The 18,488-nt window shown below is 39.1% G+C and overlaps 2 protein-coding genes across 5 annotated transcripts in view; one reads left to right on the top strand and one right to left on the bottom strand.

The window, feature by feature from the left end:
• ZC3H8 (zinc finger CCCH-type containing 8) overlaps positions 1–2,667 on the bottom strand; it is a 29,728-nt gene extending 27,061 nt beyond the window's left edge. Inside the window, exon 1 of the mRNA XM_079792635.1 lies at positions 2,528–2,667. Coding sequence (XP_079648761.1) covers positions 2,528–2,619 — 92 coding nt within the window. The 5' untranslated portion in view covers positions 2,620–2,667. The remainder of the gene's footprint in view (positions 1–2,527) is intronic.
• Positions 2,668–4,248: 1,581 nt separating this feature from the next.
• Positions 4,249–18,488, top strand: part of ZC3H6 (zinc finger CCCH-type containing 6) — a gene marked incomplete at its 5' end in the record, with an annotated part of 65,525 nt that continues 51,285 nt past the window's right edge. For 3 of the 4 annotated variants that reach the window (XR_013814678.1, XR_013814679.1, XM_079792634.1), the window contains one exon: positions 4,249–4,364. Coding sequence is in view for 1 of the 4 variants with exons in the window: in XM_079792634.1 (XP_079648760.1) it covers positions 4,249–4,364 (116 nt within the window). Of the gene's footprint in view, positions 4,695–18,488 lie in introns of all 4 variants that reach the window. The other variant, XR_013814680.1, reaches the window with a different exon arrangement.

Here is an 18,488-nt window from a genome sequence, read left to right as displayed (position 1 = left end):
ATCAGCCTCCCTCACCTCCTTCAGGTCCCTACTCTCAAATATTACTCATTAATGTTAATATATAAGGCTTCCCTTAATCACCTTCTTTAAAATATCTACATCCTTTCCATCATACATCCTCCCTTCTTATCCAACTAACCCTCTTTCATTTTTCTCTATGTCATTTATCACCACCTACAATACCATACAGTATATCATCCATAGGCTCTTGGAACTGCAATGAAGCATATAATGAAATCAATTTTACCATAGGCTAACTGATATTCACAGGAGTTAGGTTCCTATGGCATCTCATCGACCTTAGAATGAAACAAAGTAGAATGAAATGACATTACTTGAGGACTGTATATTTACATATTGCCTGTGCCCCAAGAATATAAATCTCATGAGCACGAGACTTTTTAAAAATATATTTAATTTGTTATGTTCCCAGGGCCTAGAATAATGTCTTGTACATAGCTGGTGCTCAATAAATGAGTAATCCTATATTCCTATAGAATAAAAGCCTAATATGCTAAGTGTCCAGTCATCCAGTTGGCTGTTCAACCAATCAAAGCGTAATATGCTAATGATATGCTAAGGCCACTCAACTGCTTGCTACGGCATGCATTGACCACCAGGAGGCAGATGCTTCAACCAGTAGGTTAGCTTGCTGCTGGGGTCCAGCTCATCAGGACTGAGCGAGACAGGTGGGACATGCCCTGGAGCCTTCCTGCGGTCCCTCCCTGGCTGGCCAACCTCCTGTGTCCCTCCCCACCCCAACTGTGCACCGGTGGGGTCCCTTGGCCTGGCCTGCACCCTCTCCCAATCTGGGACCCGTTGGAGGATGTCGGAGAGTCAGTTTGGCCCTACGGCAGAACGACTGGTTGCTATGACGCACACTGACCACCAGGGGGCAGACGCTCAATGCAGGAGCTGCCCCCTAATGGTCAGTGTGCTCCCAAGGGGCCCAGAGATTTCCCACCTGAGAGAGGGCGCAGGCGGGGCTTAGGGGTCCCCTGAGTGCACAAATTTTGTGCACCAGGTCTCTAGTTCCATAATAAAGTTACTAGATAAAAACAAACAAACAAACAAAAAACCCCTCCAGAAACGATAAAAGATTGATTCATTTGACTGCTTTTAAAACAGACAAAAACCTTTATGCATAGAAAATAATGCCATAAGCAAAGTCAAAAGACAAATAACAAATTGGGATAAAATATCTGCTCACTAGAGAGCCTAAAATTTTAAAGAGAAGAATGGGCAAAGGATATGAATAATAGTTCACAGACACTCACCATAACCATATTGAAATACCATCTGCACCTGACATTTTGGCAAAAATCCATAAGTGTTATAAAAGGATGACATAAAAGTAGTTCAGTAAAATTTTCAAATTGATGGCTGCTATTGGTTTTTTACATGTTGCCGCTGTCTTTTGTGTGATTATTTATATTGCTGATTTCTCTTACGTATTTTAAGTTTATTGATTCCTCTCCTTTTTCTTTGTAGATGATCCTATCATCTGCAAGTAATTAGTATCTTTTTCTCTTTTCAATATTTATAAGTCTTATTTTAGCCAATTGTGCCTTAGAAACATGGGGATGAAATCATGGGTCCTAGAGGAAGACTTACGTAAGTAACTTAATCCTAGTTTTGCCACTTACTAGTACACTGTGTAATCTTGACAAGTTATTTATCATCTCTGTACCCCAACTTTCTCATCTACAAAAATAAGGATATCTTAAAGGCTGTGAAGATTAAAAGACATTTTCTATTATGCACCATAGTAAAGCTCTTGATGGTAGCCTGAATTAAAGCAATAGTTCCAATTAAGGTATGTGAGACGGAGAGAAGTGAAAAGATTTTAGTGATCTGGAGGTAAAGTCAACCATAATAGGACTTACAATTGATAAGAGAAAGAAAGGAATAAAGGTTGTGTATGGTTTTGGCCTAGGGAAACTGGGTCAAAGATGCAGGTTTAGAAGAAAAGATGGGTTTTTAGCATTTCAAAGGCACAAGGAAAAGAGTGAATGAATATCTGGGTGTAAAGAAACTACATATCCAAGTCTCCACGAATGAGATGAGTTAGAGCCATTTGGCCAGCGGCCTCATTTCCCCTTTCAACATAAAGGAAATATAACCAAAAGGTCTTTGCTGCTTTGTGATAGTTTTTAGGATCTTTCGATGCTGACCAGTGGAATAAGAGCAGATTATTCACTCATACTTCACCGCTTGGCGAACTGACGGTTCATTATTTTCTACAAAGAGTGCCTAGCACGTGTCGGTGAGAAATGACAGATGACCTCTGTCTTCTAGGAGCTCACACGTGCTCTAGTCCGCCGGGAGAAAGGGGAGCTTCCCGGCGCACCCTCGCCCCGCTCGGGCCCCCCGCTCCGGCTTCCACCACCGCGCCCGCCCCGCACCATCGCTCCACGTCTGAGCTTCCCGCGCGCTTCACGCCCCCCGCGACTTGGTGTCTGGGACGCGCGAAGGGGCGGAACCCACTGGGACCCCGGCGCTCAGGGCAGCAAAACACGGGCGTCACCTGTCGTCAGAGTCCTTGGCGTCGGAGTCCGTGACCGATTTTCTGCCCAGGGCCGGGTTGGGGGGTTTGGAGAAAAGATTCTCAAAATCCATCCTCCCGTCCAGAGTCCCGCAGCTACCTAGTGACAACCACCAGCGGGAGCGGAGGAGAGGAAGGAGGGGCTCCCGGGGCCCCGCAGGCGGCCTACGCATGCGCCGCCCGCCCCCTCTGCGCACGCGCTCCTTGCCCCAGTGCGCACGCGCGCTCTGATCAACTAGCTCCGCGCAGGCACCGCCCTAAATCCATGTTTCTGGTTGCACTTGGCGACCCGTTATCTCTCAAATATTTGCTATGGTTTTTAGGCTCGGTCCTTAGGGTTCTTCTATAGATCAAAAACCCTTTGTTTCTAAAAAGAAACATTGATTTAAGCGCTCGCTTAATATCAGGCATGTTTCACATTTAGCCCACTTAATGCTCACTGGAACCCAGGACACTCAACTTATTACAGGTGCTTTTCCACATTTTCTAGATAAGGAAACAGGTGTGGACAGTTCACGTGACTTGTAGAGTGTTTTCATCCAATGGGATTAACACAACTTTTAGGCAGACAGTTCATTTAAAAGCACCAAGAACTAAGAGGATTCAGAAAAGTGGTTGGGAAGGCTTCTTTTTGAAAGGAGCATATTTGAGCTCGGTATTGAGGTAATGTCCACAGGAAAAGATAAAGCTAGGAGTATAAATGAACTCTGGGAAAAGGCAGTTTTCCAGTCCCTTTTATGAAGTAGGACCAAAGGAGCAATTATAAGAAATGGATTTCATGCAATTATAAGAAATTGCATGAAATCCATTGGTGGTAGATTAGGGAGGTGAGGGAAAGCAAAGCATTGAAATCATTGGATAAAAAACAAAATGGAGTTACATACTTCTTTTACGTTGGTAGGTATGGGGTAATTAACATTTACAGTAAATAAGTGGGCAACAAGATAACAATAAGGAGTTTCATAGTCTCCCAGTCGAGGTGTTGGAAAAGAAAATTACCCCGACCTTTCAAAGGTGGCTTATCCTCCTAGATGCAGGAGAATAGGCTGGGCTCATATTCCAGGCAAAGAGTGAGTTGCTAAGGAAGCTAACAGGCCTGGAACTTGACACCTGCCATGACCTGCCCAGTTAGCAATTTGTGATCAGACCATCCTGGGTAGTTACTCTTGGTCTCCCAGCCTGCCAGGATGCACGTGGTCCCCAGAGCTTGCCTGGCCTACTTGTGGACCTTTGTTGTTACCACTAAGCAATGGCAAAGGAACTCAGATATTTGGAAGGGTCAAGTCCTAAGTCCATCATTTTAATAAAAAGCAAGGGCGTTTCCTCTAGAAGCAAGCCACGCTATTTTCCTCAAAACGTGATTCGGAGTACTACACATTATAAGAAGAGAGCTCGCTACAACCATGAAGGAAAAAGTACATTTCTCCATCACTAAAAATATATTAAAAATAACTCCCAATATATATTTAAAAAACACACCCCACGAGTGACCCATATTAACACAGCCCACACCGAAGGACTGCTTCAGAAGCCACTAGTTAGGAGCCTCCCCAACCCCCGGTTGGCGGCGTCCTGCGGTGCCACTGAGACCCGAACCGCCCGGGACACTCGAGCGGAGGCCGCCCCCGGACCCAGAGCCGCCTCCGCCGCTGGCCAAGTGCTGGAGACCCGCCCCTGCAGGTGACTGACGGCCGCTTCCTGCAATGGCCGACGCGCAACGGGCGGGGCGAGGCGGGCGCGCGGAGGGATATTGCGCCTGGAGTCCCCGGCTGGTGAGCGACGCCATCTTGTCGAACGCCGCCCCGGGGCCGCCATGTCGGTGAGGAGCAGTCACTGCCACGGCCACTGTCCAAACCCCTGCGTCGCGGCGCGCTCGCCCGCCCGCTCCCGAGCCTCGGCCGCCGGCGGCGAGTAGAGACTAGCGTGGCGGCGCCGGCCGCGGCCGCGCCCGTGTTTGCAGAGAGCGCATCTCTCTGGCGTGGTTGTTAACAGACTGGAAAGTCTGTGTCTGTGTCGCTCACTAGTAACCGTGAGTTTTTACCGCCTCGTTACGGCGGGCGGCCGGGGTCCCGCGCCCCGCAGACCGGCCCGCAGCCCCGCCCCGCTCCTGACCAAACATGACAGACTGTGAACACGCAGGGCGCGGCAGGTCGGAACCTTGTCTGTCTGTGTGTCGGAGGAGAGGGCTGGGCGGGGGCGGGCGGGCCCTGCATGACCGAGGCATCACCGGGCCGCCGTGCTGGACGGCGCCCGGGGAGGCCGGCTGGCGGCCGCGGGGAGGCCGGCCCCTCCCGTCCGGTCCCGTCCCAGCCCGCCGAGCGGGTCCTTCCGGCCTCCCGCCCCGCCCGCCGCACGCGCGACCCCCGCCCACGGCTGGCGCTACGGGCCTGGCCAGACAGGACCGGCCACGAATTGGTAATAACTGGTGTTTGAGCGGGACCCTAGCACACTCCGAAAAATAAACATGTTTGGGGGTTTTTTTTGTTTTGTTTTGTTTTGTTTGTTTTGTTTTTTTTTCTTTTAGGAAATATTTAAGCAAACCAACAGGCCATGTGTCTGAAATGGCAAGTTTCAAGTTTAAAATGTTAACACAAATACTTAGGCTTTGCCAACCTTGGTGAGGCACTGAGTGGAAACCCCATGGATTATCCCATCTAAGCCCAATCTTCTAAGTATGATATGTCACCTGAACATTTACCTGAGATGTTGATTTTTTTAGTTTTGCTTTACCTCTAGAGGCATACTCTTAGTTCCACTGAAAGGTTTGTGTTATTTACAGATTTTAAGCAGGGTAAAGAGCGTACTGAACTTTTGATTAGGTTTCTTACTTAGAGTCGAAGCGGTGAAATGACATTTGGGTCGATAGTGGACCAAATATACCACCGAGGTCCTATAGGGTTACACGGGAATGGAGCTGGAAGATGCCTATCGCCCGGGGCCGCGTAGCTGTTGTGTTCTAACATCTTAGCGCAAGGTCTTCACGTGTTTGGGGTGATGCTGGTGTCCGCAGACCCGCTGCGCTGCCAGTCCCGGAAAGTCTGGCACCTGTAATGACAGCGGGAGGCTGCACCGTGTAGGTTTGCGCGAGTGCACTCTGTGATGCTGGCACAATGCTGCCTCACCGAGCCATTTCTCAGAGCGCATTCCCTTTGTTAAGCAGCACGTGCCTGTACGTTGACATCTTAATGATGAGGAAGAAGGAAGAGCTTTCCTTCTCTAAAAGTATTAGAACCCATTGAATGTGACTGCAAAACCCATTGCATCTGATTCTTCTATGTAGTATATTGAAAAATCTAGAATCTGGCAATTCTTTGGGAATAGAGGTAATCAAAAGTACACATTGTGCATACACATTGCTGAAGTTCTACCGATGGACTAATGTCTGCTTTCGGGCAGCATTCCAAACGCTTCAACGCGCACAATACAGAAGCAGAAATCACAAACATCACAGAAATTTGAAAATTTAAAATATCTAAATAGCTGGCAATTTTTGAGAGGGATAAAAATGATATTTCGATAACTTTGGTACTGTAATGATAAAAGATTGCCAGAAAGCATTAAACATACAGTAATTTTTTAGAAAGTGAAAAAACTTTAAAATTATGAGTAAGCTTGCACTTGACATTTTTCATGATTTATTTTTACATTGTCTTACTAAAATAAGAAAATTCTAGGGATGGGTTGAGAAGTTTCCCACTCAATATCTGTAGACAAACCAAAGATGAGGTTTTGCCTAGGAGCCTAAAATAATTTTTTTGTGTGTATGGAAGAAGAAAATCTGTTGTTTGTTCACAATATGTAGAATTATGTATCTATGTATTGAAGAAACTATGTCACCAAATTCAGGTGTCAAAATAATTTTGCTAGTAAGGAACTTTAAAAATAATGAAAATTTAAAACACTGAATCAGAAGTTAAAAAAAAATTGAAAGAATTTTTCGTAAGATATATTAACAGCTTAGTAGGAACCAAAGATTAAGTAGTAAGCTTATTTTCTATTAGGAATAAGAAAATATTTTCTAGTAATTTCTGAAACAAGGTTAGCTTATTAAGTGGCAGCATAATTCTGAGGCAAAAAGATGTGTTTTCCACACTTTTTTTTTTATTATTGTTCAACCTACATGAAAAAACAAAACAACGACATCAAAAAAACAAAGTTAACTAGGAGTCAGAAGAAATTATTCTAGCTCCAGCTTTGGTACCATTTAGCTTTGTGAACTTGAGCAAGCCTGTTTTCTTAATTGCTAAGAGGGTTCTGCAAGAATGTTTCAAGTTCTCCAAGATCGGGTTCTCAATCATCTATGGAGAGCTTTTTCAAAGGTGTTGATGTCATTGCTATGTCTAAACCTCAGCCTGTGTTTAGGTTTTTAAAAGCTCAAATTATGCTAAGACCTTGTAATTTGAGAACTACTATACTAGATCATTGTTTCCAAACTTAGCTAATCATCCAGTCACTTTGAGGAATAAAAATTTCTGTCCTGCTCAGAGCAATTGAATCAGAATTTCTGAGAATTGTGGTAATCTGTATTTTTAATAGGCTCCCCTGAAGTGATTCTTAAGAAATTGGGGGGAAATGGACTAATCTATGGAATCCCCAGATTTTCTGTGCTTCCATGTTACAGTTATACTGTAATAAAAGTTTCTGTTAATTAGATGGTGAGGATATATGAATTCTGGTATTTGGGGCTATGCATTGTCTCAAGGACATTCTATTTCTGACATTCCTGAAAATGAAGGTATATTGTGAGTGCAGGAAAAACTTAAATCTATGATTTTTATTCACAACTACTTTGGTTATACAAGTTAAAATATTACTATTATACTATATATGCAAATGAGATTCTAAATGGAAACTCACATAATGCACATTTTTTTCTCTTTAAATGTTTTCTTGCACATGTTTTAATTGGTGAATATTTTGCACAAGATTGTTTGCCAAATGAGTTAACTTTTTTAAAAAAAATACCCACTTGGTGTACTTTCCTCTAAATATAGGATGGGACAAAAGCAGGTTTAGAGTTCATATGGAAAATTTTATAACTAATAAATAATAATACAAGAATAAACTGTTTTGCATACTCACTACTGTAAACCTACTTTTGCCCCACTCTATTTTCATGCCTGGGGTGAAAACACTATTTTTATAAAGTGTTAACAATATTAAAATACTTATAAACATGTAGACATATAGAATATTAATTAGTAAGTAGAAGGCTTCTGCCTAGGTCTTTAGAAATAAATAATAGAGGTTGGGAGAAGTCAAAGGGAGATGAAATTCTTGTTTCTTTTTTCATTCATTTCTTCCTTTCATCCAGTTCTCTTAGGCACAACTCCAACCACCTACCTAGCTTTATATTGTACCTGACTATTATCTCAATTAAGACAATCCACAAACAACTCCTAAAGGTTAAATACTGAGTTCGTCCTTTAGACATCATATCTGCAGTAGAGTAGGAAAGGTTAATATACATTCAAATAACTATTGTACAATTTTCTGAAATATGCTAAAGGTCAAAAGTTTTACTGGCCGTCACTGGGGAAAAAATTTAACATGAGCAGTTTATATAAAGCTTAAGATTCTGTCTTTCATTGATAAGAAGGTATGGTTAATCCTTTCTTTTGGGAAGAGGTTATTTGCTCGTTATGAACAACTTTCCTACCTTCTTTCCCTCTTCTCCCGCCTCCTACTTTTCTTCCTCATGTAAAACAAGAACAACAGAACTCCACCTAGTCAGAATGGTAGGAGTTTGTATCTCTCCCTCACCCCCACAGAATGATGAGAACCTTGTTGGGAGACTTGGAGAATCTGGAGAAGTGAGGTTGGAGAAGATGATTACACGTTCCCTTTGTAATAGGGCTTTCATTTGATTCTCACATTAATCCCAGTAGGTAGTACAGCATTACAGTGTGTCATATTTGTTTGATATCTCACAGGTAGAGCCTAGATAACCCAGGAATGCAAACTCCTACCTGAAGTATTAATGCAGTACGCGCTAGCCTTCACTTCTTGAATTGTTTGGGATTGAAATGTGCTAGTTGTGTGTGTGTGTGTGTGTGTGAGTGCGCGCGCGTGCACACTAGTATTTTAAGAGAGCCCTTTCATTCTTAATAAAACCTGGGTTCTGAGCTGAGTTTTTTCCTCTAACTTGGTTAATGCTTTTTTCTTTTCCATGATTTTTCTTATTTCTGAAATCATCTAGTTTTAATAAGTCACTAATTTTAATTAAATTACAGATGCAACTTCTTACATCAGCGTTCACTCAGTGCTCCATACAATATCTGGTGTATAAATTAGTATGTTTACTGAAGTAAACATCTGTCCTCCTTAGGCCATTAGTCAATTAATTGTATTCTTAAGTGTACAATTCAGTGGTATTAAGTACATTCATATTGTTGTGCAACCAATCTCCAGAACGCTTCATCTTGAAAAACTGAAACTATCATTTTTTATTCCTGAATCTGCTAATTCAGCTATTACTAAAACTATCAGAGTGAGTGTTTCTTTAGCCTAAAAACCTCAGACATCATGTACAGGTTTGATGTAGGAAAGCACTTAACTGTTAGGAAGACATTTTTCTTTTCCTAGCCCCTTATAAACAAGTTATTTCATTCACTTTTAAATTTCGTTCATTACATTTTTTATTTTTATTTATTTTACTTTTAAATATATTTTTATCGATTTCATAGAGGAATGGAAAGCAGAAAGAGATAGAAACAATAATGAGAGAGAATCATTGATCACCTGCCTCCTGCATGCATCCTACAGGGATCCAGCCTGCAGCCCAGGCATGTGCCCTGACCAGGAATTGAACCGTGACTGGGAATATAACCGTGACCTCCTGGCTCATAGGTTGAAGCTTAACCACTGAGCCACGGCAGCTGACCTAAATTTTTATTTATCGGACATTTCTGTGCCAAGTATAGTGATAAGTACTGGGGAAACAATCTGAATACAACATCACTGAACTTGCTCTCCAGGATCTTATGATCCAGTAGGAGAAACGGATTGGTTAATACATATTGATAGCACCATGTGTAATGGATGTGTGAACTGAATGCAGTGGTGGCACAGATGGGAGCATCTGGGAGGCATCATGGGATAGACAGGTCTGGAGGGTGAGTAAGAGTTTTGGCCAAGCAGAGGCAGTAATATATGAAAAGTATAAAGAAATGAAATGGTAGATTCACTGGATAGAAAGAGTGTAGTATGCGGAGTTTGTACAACATTATTTGGGCAATGAGGAAAATACTTAATAAAGATCTTGTCAAAGTTTTTCAGCAGGAGAGTGATCAGATACATTTTTGGGTATGATATCTTAGAGGCTAGGAGACAGTAGACTACTGAAAGATTAGAAGACAAGTTAGGGAGCTTTCAATCACTTTCATTAAATGTTAAGCACTTAATATTGAGTATTCTATGCTCAGGGAAGATAGCAGTAAAGAAAATAATCCTTTACCTAATGGATCTTACATTTTCTTTGGAGACAATAAACATGAAAAACAAATGTGTTAGGTGATAAAGTAGGTAAAGGAAAGTAAGAGTATACTAAATTAGGACATTTAAAAACTTGAATGAAAGAGTGCTACAGGATTTGCAAATAGGTGGATTTCAGGCCTAAAATCTGCCCACATTGTGGTTTTCCCAACAGGGTGTTTCAAAATATTTGTGTTTGAGTGCCATCAGGCTTGACTTGTGTTCTTCAACCTCCACAGTACTATCTCTCATACTTTCTCCGCAAAGTTAGCCATCTACGCAAGGTCGGCTTCACTCATTAGGTGACCTGCCTGACCACTTGTTACACAGTGAAGTGGCAATCTAGCTACCAGAAAACGTCACAGAGATGGTGACTTTGAATTCACCTGGTCAAGCCTCCACTCTTAGACTTCCAGCATATTCTTTTGTTCATAGGTGCCCCCTGGATTTGTACAACATAGTGGTCCTGCTTTAGTTTTTCAGATTCAGAAACTGATCAGTCTCATAGCTTATCAGACTTGGGGATGTTAATTCATCCTCAAAAATAATAACAATGGCTAACATTTATTTGGTGCTTAATGTATGAGAGTACTTTACATGAATTATTTAATTTAATCTTCACAACAACCCAAGGAAGTAGTCTCCATCTTTGCAAATGAAGAAACAGATACTAAGAGATTGCTAAATTTTCCAAGGTCACAGAGTAAATCAGTGGGAACTCAAATAATCTAACTCCAGAGCTCAAACTTGTATCAGGGAGTATATTCTCTTCATGTAGAATGATATTTGAAAAACTAAAGTTATTAAAAGTTGCCTAATAAACAAGAGCATGGGATTAGAACAAGGCAGTCGATTATAAATGAGTATGATTTTAAATGGCATTAGACTCAGATAAAGTAATATTTCCATCTTATATCTACCAAGTAGATTCTTGTTCCCATCTGCCTTACAGGATATCCTCACTCCTAGGCCAGTGGTTGGCAAACCGTGGCTCTCGAGCCACATGCGGCTCTTTGGCCCCTTGAGTGTGGCTCTTCCACAAAATACCACGTGCGGGCGTGCACATACAGTGTGATTGAAACTTTGTGGCCCATGCGCAGAAGTTGGTTTTCGGCTCTCAAAAGAAATTTTAATCGTTGTACTGTTGGTATTTGGCTCTGTTGACTAATGAGTTTGCCAACCATTGTCCTAGGCAATGCTTCCCTGGACACTGGCCACATATGTCTTTCCATGTTTCCTTTTCATCACTTTCATTATTAACCAATCCTCATTTCTGACAGATAAATTTCTTTTCATTGCATGTTAATATCTCAAATTTTAGTCATCTTTTTACTTGGTCCTGTGTTTCTGACTTTCTAATCTCCATTCTGGTTCATCTTGTTTTGGTTTTATGGTTGAACTTTCTGAGGGCATTTTAAAAAATACTTTTATTGATTTTCAGAGAAAGAGGAAGGAAGGGGGAGAGAGAAACATTGATGTCAGAGCATTGATTGGCTGTCTCCTGCATACCCCTGCTGGGGATGGAGCCCTCAACCCAGGTGTGTGCTCTTGACTGGGAATTGAACCAGCAATCTTGAGCTGCACATTGAACAGGGCCTGAGGGCATTCTTATTTCCAATCTTTTTCAGGTGTTTGTGTCCTGGAAGATATACTTGATTGCTGATACCATGTACCAACCCAGACAGTAGTCATTGGATGACATTAATAAAAGTAATTTCAATAGATTATTATTACTCTTACACAGAGCAACCTTTCTCTATTATAAAATTATATATGTTACTTTATTTATAATATCATGGCTTAACACTTTAAATGAACTGTTTTAATACTTAAACTTTCACAAATCATAGCCACATTCTTGAGTGGCAAATAAATGACGAAAGCAAATTCCACAGAGTTTTTAAAAGGAGTCCTAAGTTAATTATCATTTAAATTATACATAAAACAATTGTGAAAATCAATAATCTTATAAAATTGATAGAAAATTAAAAACCCATGTTTAGAACTCAGGATACTCGGTACTTTACATATATTGTTTATAATTCACATACTTTAATTCATTTGGTCCATATGACAATACTAATATCTTCATTTTATAGTTTAGGAAGCAGAATCAGAGGGTAAATAACTTGTCCAAGGTGACTAAACAGCTGAGTGAGAATTAAAGTCTTTGTGTGGCATTCGGTTTCAGTCCTCTCTGTTGCTTTCATTGCCTCCTAATGATAGTAAATCTGCTATCAGATGCTGGGTTGGGTTTTGGACACTTAAGTGGTTTGGGGTTTTCTTTGAGGTGTTATTTGATCACAGGTAATTTCATCCTAGTCATTATAAATTCATCTTATATGACAGCATTTTTCTGAATCTAAAACATTAAAAATTGAATTTATAAAGAATATGAATTTTTCATATAATTCAAGAGAATATGGAATAAATTTAACTTAAATCTGCAAATTTTTAGCTATGAAAAACACAAGTTTCAGTCTGTTAAGGGAATTCATTGAAAATGCATAGAGGATCAGAAGAACTGACAATAAAATATTGTTAGATCACTGGTACGTGTGTGGGGTTGAGTTCTTTATAACTTCTACACTAGCTCATAAAGAAGGTTGCAGGTTGATTTCTACCCTTGGACAACATAGGCGTCTGTTTAAAAATTATAGTTTGGGTAAGCAAATAAAAATGAAAGTGAATAATTTAAGTAAGAAATACCTACATCTTTTGACTGTATAAATATATTGCACCAAATATACATTTTTTAAATGCCTAATGTCCAAGTGTGAAAGCCAGTATTTGACCAAAGTTGGGGCTGAAGCTAGCATCATTATCATATATTAAATTTCTGGAATAATCTTAAATATCCTTTAAATTATTATAATTTGTTATAAAAGTTGTTGTCTAATCTTAAAAATAGGGCATGACAGTAGAGTAACAATAATTTTCAACACTGCCTATTGCTAGGTTGCTTCTGTGATTGCTGTAGTGCACATGATAGGTCCTGAATAGAGGGTCATTTCAACCAATATTGGAATACAAAATAGTTGGGGGAACTTTTTTTCACTAATACTTTCTTTTTTATATATTTTTAAATATCTGGAGGAAAGATGATTGATTATGTTTCACATGACTTTAGAGTTTTTTCTCATGAAATTTTGCACTAACAATGTTAACATTATGTTTTTAATTCACACATAAAGGATAAGAATTTGGGAATAGGATTTTTTTCTGGAAAGATTTATGGAGTTAAGTAATTAAAAATTAAACACCATCTTTAGAAGTTATTTTGTTGAATGTTATGAATACTACTATGCCAAATAATAGAACAAAGTTAGAATTATGACAAATTTATTATTTTGCTTTGTATATGTCATTTAAATTTTTAATCATTTTTTAGCTTTAAAAGGATACAGTATTTTTCCTGAAGTCATAATCTATCAGTATTATTACTCTATTTTTCATTTGATTGTTTGAAAATTGTTACTTTATTGTGCTCTGGCCAGGAATCAAACCCAATATCTTTCAGTGCACCAATCAATGCTCAACCAACTGAACCACACTGGCCAGGGCCGAAAAGTAGCTCTTATAATCATCATTAATTGCAACCTTTTTCTCTTGCATCAGTATACATTTATACTTATCTAAGTCGTAAATTGTCAATATATCAATATATAAAGCACACAAGGAGATTCTCATTCTTAAGTTGTACCTAAAATATCTTCTTAATTTAGAAAATGAATATGCAGGTACTAACAGTGAATTCAAATGACATGGCTTTCTTATATATGACCTTGTTACCCTGATTGGATAATACTGACCTAATGTCATGCAATCCCTGATCACATCACATTCAGGGACACCAGAAGTGACTTGAAGCCAGCCAAGGCACAATGGAGAAACATGCTTTAGCTCAATACTTAAGCCAAAGCCTAATTTTAGAGCATCTTTTAAAAAAATACTGCTATCACACTCCCCAAATCCTGAAGCCCCAGTACCTCATATTATAGGTAATCTGGTATCCGTTAATTTGGGAAGTTGGACACTTATAGACCAAGGGTCCTTTTTAGATATTGGATCAGAGGCAATTTCACTCAGCTCATTGTAGATTTATCCTTCAAGACTTTTTCAACTTTTGTTTGACATCATACCTGAAAGATTGCTTTCTGGCTTTCAAATTCTAAAGGTATTTTATTTGCTGGGATTGGTTTCTGTTGAATTTCTAGTTTATCCAGTCTATACTGAAGAGCCTAAATTAAGAGGAGGAAATGAAAGTAAGTGAATTTTAGCTCAGTGAGATATCCCAGATAATATATGAAATATGAAAAGAAAATTTTAAATGTCTCAAAAAAACAAACAACAAACAAAAAACTGTGGCCCTAGCTGGTTTGGCTCAATGAATACAGTATCAGCCTGTGGACTGAAGGGTCCTGGGTTTGATTCCGGTCAAGGGCACATGCCCAGGTTGCAGGTTTGATCCCCAGTGTAGGGCATGCAGGAGGCAGCCGATCAATGATTCTCATCATTGATGTTTCTATTTCTCTCTACCTCTCCCTCTCTGAAAGCAATAAAAATATATATTTTAAAAATAAAAGAACTATGGCAAGTGAGTTAACAGTTTTGAGTCATGTAATAGTCTGTCTCTGCTTATGGCATAAAGGCTGTTTGAGGAATGGAATGCTTTTCCTTCATGATGTCAAATGTACAAGTTTAAGACTATATTTTAAAATTCTTAATTTTTCTTCTGGCATTGAATGGGGTTGGGGAATTAACATTAATCAGCAGCCAATTTTATTTAAATATTTTCAAAGGAGCTCTTTGTAAATAAAATACTTGGTGTGCCTTCCTATCTTACTAAATAGTACTGTTTTATCATTTTCTAAGTTACTTTGGGTTATCATGAATATCTGTTGCCACCGTTGCCACTCTGACACTAGGTGCTACATTCCATCTTGTATTTTGTTACATTAAGGAGACTTTAGAAATATGGGAGCTTTGACACACTGTAGGAAAAGGAGAAATGCCCTCATGAACAGTCTTCAAACTTGGTGCACTCCAGCTTCCTTTTTGCTTTTCCTTGTTTTGGTAATTTTTAATTGTTATTTATTCTCTGAAGGAAAATATGGGCAATTTCCCCTTAGAATCCATGCCTCTTGGATTTATAACCTTTCCCAATTTCAATGAAAGTAACTCTAGTCTAGCATACCCATTTTATTCAAATGCATGTATTTCAAGTAAATCACAAGAGGAAAGGAAATTTTAGTTGAGGACTGTCGGCTAGGTATAGTGATAAGTGATTACCTAACTGTCTTAATCCTTAATCTGCAATGGTAAATTGGTTAGTCCCATTTTACTAGTATAGATGAGGAACCTGAGTATTGAGTGTGAGATAATTTGTTCAAGTTCATATAAGAACTTGTGAGATAATTTGTTCAAGTTCAAGGTAATATAAAACTGGGAAGCAAGACTTGAACCCAGATCTTTCCCTCTCAGAGCATCTGTTCTACCCTACTATGAATGTCTTAAGTATTCAGTTTTAACATGCCATGAATTTAAAGCATTAATTCGTCCTTTTAAGAAATCTATTATTAGTTATTGTTCTTGTTTAACATTCCTACTTTAATTTTCAGTTACAGGTGACTTCACTTTGCCAGAACCCTGAGCCCTCATTAAAGGGTTTGTTTTGGGGTTGTTTTTGGTGCTGGTGGTTGTGTGTGTGTGTGTGTGTGTGTGTGTGTTATTTTTTTGGTTTGAGTCTTTAACTTTAGGTGAAAATTGCTATTCTGGCAGCCTCATTAGTATTCCACTCTTATCTGGATATTGGTGCTTAGCCCGGTTTTGTTTTAATTAAATAGCAAATCTTAGTAAAAACAGCATTTTTATTTTTTCCAGCATCCCCCTCTTTTCTTTTCCTCTTCTGCGTTGGATGTGGAGGCTTTCACCTAATAGGCTGTTACCAACCTGCACCACTCTTGATCAACTTGTCTGAGATCTGAAATGAAGTAGGGAGACCCATTTTCCATCTCTGCCTCATTTAAATATTACCTCTTTTTAAAAAAATCTGTATAATAAAAATTTTGACAATCTAACAGGCCTAGTTTGGTAGCTACTATTTCCTGACAGTCATTAAAATAACTCCTGTGGAATTGAAGTAACTCACATTTACTTTTGCATGTTAGAAATACAGCTTTCAGATTTTAACAGTTCTTTGTATCATCTCTTAAAATAACACCTAAATGCTGCATCAGTGAAATTTTCTTTTCCTGATATTTTATTATGAAAAATGTTAACATATAAAAATGTGGAAAGAATTTTACAGTAAACAGCCCCATATTCTGCCTACCAGTTGGTGAGGTTCTTAAATTTTTATATCAGCTACTGTGAAGTGTTTGGGCTATTTGCAAGTTCTTCCTAAGAACAAACACGTGTGTAGCTGTTAAAGCAACATGGTTAAGATGATGGATGGGTCTGGAAATCGAGTGCCTGGGTTTGGATTCTAGCTGTGACATCTGCTAGCAATTAGTTTAGCTCTTTGCCTCCTTTCTGTGCCTTATTAATTGGGATAATAATAGTATTTCATAGATTTCACATGACGATGAAATAAACTGATCCAACATAGCTGACAGCATAGTAAGTGCTCAATAATTGTTAATTATCACACTAGTTTGTTTTTTTACTGCAAATTTTGAATCGAGATGTAACTTCAGAATTATTTTATTATGAACACATTAGCTGGGATCAAAGATAGACAGATAGTGAAAGAATTAGATAATAAAATATGTAGACTAAAAATTATTGAGCATTATTTTTAAATTATTTGTTAAAGTCATGGATCCATAATCCTCCAACAGCCCAAGTTTTTTAAAGGTTCTGTTCCAGGCAGTATTTGGCCTTTGTGGGGAAAACAGCAAAGTTAACTTGTCCTCTTTTAAAGACATAGCTGAAATGGCATCATTTACATTTCTTTTGTTCATGTCTATATTAGAGTGACTGCAGGGCTATTGAGACCAGCTGGTACGCGATAGTGAGTAGTGGATCTGCCTCTAAAAAAATATCCTGAAGCTTTATTTACATCCGCTATCTTTTTTATCTTTATTTTGTTGACTTCTGCCCTTATATTTATTATTTTTATTCTTTTTGTTCTTTTGGTTTTGCCCATTTTCAAGGTCTTCATTTGAATGTATGTATAGTTCATTTGTTCTTAATCATTTTTATTTTCTGAAAATGTGTTTAAATAAAAACATAAATCTCCCTCTGAGGACTCCTTTTCTTTGTTCAGAGGTCTTTTATAACTTCATGGTATACTCTGTACCAAATTTATACATGGAAGTTAGTTCATCAGGGGGCTACATTGCTTGAATTTAGATGTTTCATTAGTACATTACTGATATATTCATTACCTACAGCAGGTGGTATGTGTGTATATATATGTGTATATATATATATCTGTACACATGTATGTATATACATATGTATATATATGTATAATGAAGTAACATTTTCAAGGTATAAATTATGGGAATATTGAAATATTCATGGAGGATTGTCTGAAGGATAATAGCCTATTGCAGTGGTCGGCAAACTCATTAGTCAACAGAGCCATATATCAACAGTACAACGATTGAAATTTCTTTTGAGAGCCAAATTTTTTAAACTTAAACTTCTTCTAACGCCACTTCTTCAAAATAGACTCGCCCAGGCCGTGGTATTTTGTGGAAGAGCCATGCTCAAGGGGCCAAAGAGCCGCATGTTGCTCGCGAGCCACAGTTTGCCAACCAGGGCCTATTGATTTCTCAGTGTTAATTGTTTTCAACTAATTTTTCTGCCTCAATTCTGCCTCAACACTGTTGGGGGAAAAGCATTCTCATTAGTGACAGTGGGTGTGGCTAGCATCAGAATCTCCATGTACATTCCATTGTGGGCTTTCACTGGACTACTGTAGTGTGTCTGAACTGCTTCCATGCACCTGTTTGTTTTCTCTAGGTCTGTTTTTCACTTTCAGTCAGAATGGAAGCCTAATTACATCACCTTCTTTCCTGAAAACTCTTCAGTGCTTCCTCATTTTCTCAGGATGCTCAAAGTTCTGTGTGATCCAGTGCCACCTGTAACTTCAGCATTCTTTTGAATCAGCCTCCCCCCTTTTCCTTATGAGCCAGTGATACTGGCCTTGTCTCAGTTCCTGTCTCAGTTCTACACAGAAATTTTGTTCATCCTATTTCCTGTTTGCCTGAGGCCCACCCTTGTCTCTCAGGCTAACTCTTCATCTCAGTTCATTCATGACTTCCTCAGGGAGAGCCTTCCAGACTTTCCCCTACTGTGTGTGCTCATAGCACTATTTACCTTCTTCATGTACTTGTATGGTTGTTACTTTATTTTTGTGATTCTTTGATGTCTGTCTGTCACCTCCACCACTAGATTGAAAACGTTATTAGAGAAAACCATGTCTCTTTCTTGTTTGCCATTGTATCCTCACTGAGGT

The sequence above is a fragment of the Cnephaeus nilssonii genome (assembly GCF_951640355.1).
Source record: "Cnephaeus nilssonii genome assembly, chromosome: 15".
Taxonomy (NCBI): Eukaryota; Metazoa; Chordata; class Mammalia; order Chiroptera; family Vespertilionidae; genus Cnephaeus; species Cnephaeus nilssonii.
Note: the sequence above shows the minus strand (reverse complement) of the source record. Positions and strands in the feature narration are given on the sequence as shown.